This window comes from Episyrphus balteatus, chromosome 1 (assembly GCF_945859705.1).
Source record: "Episyrphus balteatus chromosome 1, idEpiBalt1.1, whole genome shotgun sequence".
Classification (NCBI taxonomy): Eukaryota; Metazoa; Arthropoda; class Insecta; order Diptera; family Syrphidae; genus Episyrphus; species Episyrphus balteatus.
In genome coordinates, this window is record NC_079134.1 from 92,857,625 (window position 1) to 92,863,409 (window position 5,785).

Sequence of the window (5,785 nt, forward strand, 5' to 3'; positions counted from 1 at the left end):
ATGCAAGATGATTTAACTAAGTTTTCATATGCGATTCCCATACCTATACATACTGCAACCACAGTTGCTGATAAGTTAATATTATTCATTTCACAGTTCGGAATTCCAAAGTCTATTCTTTCTGACCAAGGAACCGAATTCAACTCAAACCTAATCAAAGATGTCCTAAAACTTTTTAAGATAAAACATTTCATAACCACTGCATACCATCCCCAAAGTAATGGTGCATTAGAGAGATCCCATTCGACTCTCAAGGACTATCTTAAGCACTATATCAATTCAAGACAAACTGATTGGGACAAATATGTTCCAATAGCAATGTTTGCCTATAATACACATGTTCATTCTTCTTCCAAATACACTCCATATGAGTTACTCTTTGTTCATAAGGCCATTCTCCCAACTTCCATAACCTCAAACCCAGATTTGAAATATACATATGACTCATATTACGATCAATTAAAATATCGTCTTAATAAAACCCATCAGATTGCCAGAGAAAATTTAAATGATTCCAAACTTAAATCTAAATCAAGATATGATAAAAATGCTAACCCTATAAATTTTAAAGTAAACGACAAGGTTTACTTGGCAAATAAACAATCTAACAAATTAGATAAAAAATATACAGGTCCTTACAGTATAATTAAAATACATGCAAAACAAAATTATTCTATTAAAATTGGTAACAAAATTGTAAAAGTGCATTCAAATCGATTGAAACCTTTTTCAGGTCCATCATGAAATTGGTCTATACTCTCATGATCTACATCTTGGAATTAACATCTGCAGATATGGGAAAATACGAAATCGATAAAATTAATACAAGTAGCGGTATCTTTTACGAGAAACTTGGAACAGTCCAATCCTATAGTGATACATACGAAACGATTGTATTTTTGGATATATCATACTATCAGACAAAATTAGAAGCTATTAAGAAATTTCAATATAAAACATCAACCTTATGCCACAGTGCACATAAGACATATTGTAAACTAGAATATATACCAGTATCTACAAAACAACCAAAATCATTTTGCGAATCTACATTTTTAAATAATTGTAACCAATCACTGAATTTTCTTTCCTTACAATTTAATAACCTCATTCTCAAAGAAGAAACATTATCTCAATTACTAAAAAAGAAAAGATCCAAGAGAGGAATATTCAATGGTGGAGGTTACGCCCTTAATTGGTTATTTGGTACACCAGATGCCAATGACGCTCAAAATTATATGAATGCAATTAATAACCTTGAAAGCGACGATTCTTCAATTAAATACATTCTTAAAGATCAAATGCATATTATTAAAACAACTATTGCAAATTTTAATGACACAATAAATACCTTAAAGGTATCAGAAAATATACTGAATGATAACAATATCAAATTTAATGAATTCTTTAATAACACTGGTCAACAAAATTTAACTTTTTTTTTGCCACAAGAACCAAAATATACTTTTCTAGTAGTTTTTGGGGTGCTGAATCCGAATCTCATCTCAGAAAAATTTGATTGGCCTCTGTTTTTGAAATATTACCGTTATAAAATACTAAGAAACGTAATTTTGGCTGTTTTCGAGGTTCTGTTTTTATGTGGGGTAGTTCATTATAAACAAATATTTGTAACGGTTATTATAAGAACAGATATTCTTCTTTCAAAAACTGTTTAAATTTTCCCGATATCTCTTTTATTGCTCGAGATATCTTAAGTTTCAGTTAATAAGCCGAAGAGAAACTAAACTTAATCTAAATTTTAAGTCACTGGTCACAGAATTTATGCCACAAGAACCAAAATATACTTTTCTGAAGGTTTTTGGGTTACTGAACTCGAATCCGCAATCAGAAAAATTCTATTAGCCTCCGTTCTTGAAATATTACCGTAATAAAAAAAACCTTTTTTTGCATTTTATAACGGTAATATTTCAAGAACGAAGACTAATAGAATTTTTCTGATTGCAAATTCGAGTTCAGTAACCCAAAAACCTTCAGAAAAGTATATTTTGATTCTTGTGGCAAAAAAAGTTTAACTTGGTTGGCCAGTGTTGTTTCTGATTCAAAGACCTCTACTTAAATTTTAAATATCTCGGGCAATAAAAGAGATTTCGGAAAGATTTGAAAAAAAATTGAAAGAATAAAACTAGCTTTTATATGCATTGTTACAAATTTATTCAAAATGAATTACTATACATAAAAACATAACCGCGAAAACAGCCAAAATTACGTTTTTTGACATTTTCTAACCGTAATATTTCAAAAACGAAGGCCAATCAAATTTTTCTGACTTCAGATTCGGATTCAGCACGCCGAAAACTACTAGAAAAGTATATTTTGGTTCGTGTGGCAAAAACCTTGTTGACCAGTGTAATTCTTATGAATTTGAAAACTCAATAGAAATCCTAGTGATTTTAAATTCTCATATGACATTTCTAACATATCTCATAAATGAATGTAACGAACAATATGATTTAATTATATCTGCAATATTATTTTCGAAAACAAACATATTACACCCTAGTATTATCACACCTAAACGATTTATTGATGAATTATTAAACAATACTCATCGTTTAAATAATGGAAAATCATTTCCATTGCCTTTGGAATACGACAATTCTTTTAAACTTATTGAAATATCAAAATTAAAAGCTTTTTATAAAGAAAACAAATTAGTTTTTGTCATACAAACTCCTTTGGTTACGTACACAGAGTTCAATCTATATAAATTACATCCACTCCCAGTTCCTTTAAGAAATAACTCCTTTATTTTTATCAATCCTTCAGCCAATTATTTAGCAATATCTGTAAATAAGCTATCATATATAACAATTGAAGATAAAGAATCAAATTGTAAAAATATTTATAATGATAAGACTATTTGTGAAAATAATATTATAAAATCCACTACAACTTCACCAACTTGCGAAACAAAACTAATTATAACACTAAATAAAAATATACCAGAACAATGCAATACGAAAATATTACAAGGATACATTTCAATTTGGCATCCTCTGAAAAACAACATTTGGATCTTCGTGAGTCCTCAAGAAAAACTTATCACCATCAGCTGCAAAGATGAAGACATTAAAGATGATATCATAAAAGGAATAGGATTATTTAAACTGCAGCCTGATTGCCGAGCATATTCAGCATCTCATCAAATTATTTCCACTACAAAAATATCGACTGAATACAACCATATATTTCCAGACATACCAATTTTCGAAGACGATTGCTGTGGTGAATTAAAATCAAAAAACAAGTCAAAACTATTTCTATCCCCAATAAATCTTTCCAATATACGCCTTGATGAATTAAAAACAGCATCCAGTAAAATAAACAAAATAGAAGAGAACATGGATAAACTTTTCAATGATCACATCCAAAAAGCTAACAACGGATGGTTTAAAATGGCTATGCAATTCTTAGTCAGTGCAGTCGCAATCATTATTATACTGTACTGTTTATCCTGCTGTGGATGTTTCAGACTAATCCAGCTTATATGTTGTCGACACAATCAAAATGACCCATGTTTGGTTAAAATTTACAATAATTATAAAACGAAATCAAACCCACATGATAGTGGATCTTCGGAAGACATTTCTTTGCCATACACTCCTTGACTTCACATCGCTCCGCATACTCCAACTTCAATGAGACGCTCTAAACAAGAAATTTCGCAAGGATTTTCTACAAATGATTAAAAAAAAAAAATATTTTATATGAAAATATTCAGAAAATGTAAAATAATTATATTAGATTAAGTACATATATATAAAATATGTAATAAAAAATTTTATATGAAAATACTCAGAAAATGTAAAATAATTATATTAGATTAAGTACCTACATATGTATAAAATATGTAATTAAAAAAAGTTTTATATGAAAATACTCAGAAATTGTAAAATAATTATATTAGGTTAAGTACCAATGTTTAAAAAAAATGTAATTTCTTTATTTCTTTCTAATTTTTTTACAATTTCCTTTCTAAGGGGGGAGGTGTTATGTACACATCCTCTATAATACTATGCTCTATACCCTTATCTGTACACATCCTCTATAATATCCTCTATACACATATCTTATAATAACACTTACGTGTGGTCTTCACTCCACATTAAAATATCATCCTTATCTCATTTCAAACATTAAATCCCACATCCCACACAAGCAATAACAATCTTCACTAAATGCATAAATCTGCATTTTTCTTTTCTTCCCACTTCCTATCTCTATCATTTTCTTCCAATAATAAGTTTCAATAAAAGTTTGCGTCAGTCTTGTGCTGAACGTAAACGAATCAAAGTCTTAATTATCTTGAACGTAAACGAATCGAAGTCTTAATATAACACGTTCTTAAGCCCCTGAAAATAAAATATCAAACTATCTTACAAATCGTATGTCAAACGAACGAAAAAGAGGAAAAAAAAAGAAAACATACGCGACAAACCTAAACCCCATGAGCAACCCCAAACCCCCGCATGTGCACCAAGACCAACAAAAAATATAGAGAGTGTTAACCAAAGAGACCAACAAGAAAAAACACCCAAAAACATACAAACATTGTGAAAGTTATAAAAAACCCTTAAAAACCCGACTTGGTACAGTCACCACACCCAAAGCAGCACCCCGCATCATCATCATCAGCGTCACCATTTAAAAGTTATTCACCACCCAATCATCTCCCTATCATCAGCGTTATCAGTTTAAACATCAGCATTATTAAATTCACCTCAGTAAAAACAATTTAATTTCATTTTAATTTTAATTTTCTTATATGTATTTCTCTTTCATATTATCTTTGTATATTTTTCTCTTTTATATGATCGCTTCACAATAGTCAAAATTTAAAATTAATTCCCCTCACCTCTTTTCACCACAGTAAAATCGTTATTTTTTTTTTATTATTAAATCTCTTTAATTAAGCAAAACGTATAAAAAAACAACCAATTACAAGCTAATGCGTGTGTAAGTGTATTCTCATAAATTTCTCATAAATGTGGTGAATTTCTCTTTTCTTTTTAATAATATTCGATTAGCAATCATAATAGGTACAAAAGGTACTACATATGCAGAAATTAGACCTATGATGCGGTGCACCTCCTCAAAGGGAAATGTAAAGTCGTGGTAAGTTTTTTTTTAATATTATTATAAAAAAAAAAAAGAGAAATTAATTTGAGCATTCGGCTTCCAACTTAATCACATACATTGACACAATTTGTTGAAAGTACCTTAGATGGATTATTTACTGTTTTTAAAATTTTTATGTTGTCAATAATTGGTGTAACAGAGTGAGACTCTGTGTTGTCGAAATTAAAGATATGTGATGGTATCGCTTTTTGAATTTCCTTGTTGTCTGTTGTTTTCTAAGTTAGATGCTTACGAATCTTTTTTCATTCAAACAACAAATAATTTAATGAATTTAGAAGCTGGTGCAATAGAGTCATCTCTTTTTAACTCTTTTTAATGTAAAATTCGTTTGTTTATTTACTTTTTGTAAGAGAGCTATTTTTTTTGTAATCTATATTTTTTGTAAGCTATGTATTTAATTTTGTATAAGCGAGTTGTTTTTGTTTTTAAATGTCATTTTCAGCTTTGTTCGTTTCATTTTGTTTTATTAAACTCGCGCTGAAGATGAACTTTCAATTTAAGGTTCGAAATGCATTCGATAAAATAATAAATATTTAAAAACTAAATTTCATCTGTGTTTTTATATTTTGTTATCGATTTTTTGCGGTCAATAAGAAATAAAATACTATTCTATAATAAATTATAA

The 5,785-nt window shown here is 29.0% G+C and overlaps 1 protein-coding gene across 1 annotated transcript; it reads left to right on the forward strand.

The window, feature by feature from the left end:
* The first annotated feature begins 1,676 nt into the window (after positions 1 to 1,676).
* LOC129921228 (uncharacterized) lies at positions 1,677 to 3,735 on the forward strand. Its single transcript, XM_056002963.1, has one exon. It carries the CDS (start codon positions 2,424 to 2,426, stop codon positions 3,627 to 3,629), a length of 1,206 nt encoding a protein of 401 aa, XP_055858938.1. The 5' UTR covers positions 1,677 to 2,423; the 3' UTR covers positions 3,630 to 3,735.
* The last annotated feature ends 2,050 nt before the right edge of the window (positions 3,736 to 5,785 follow it).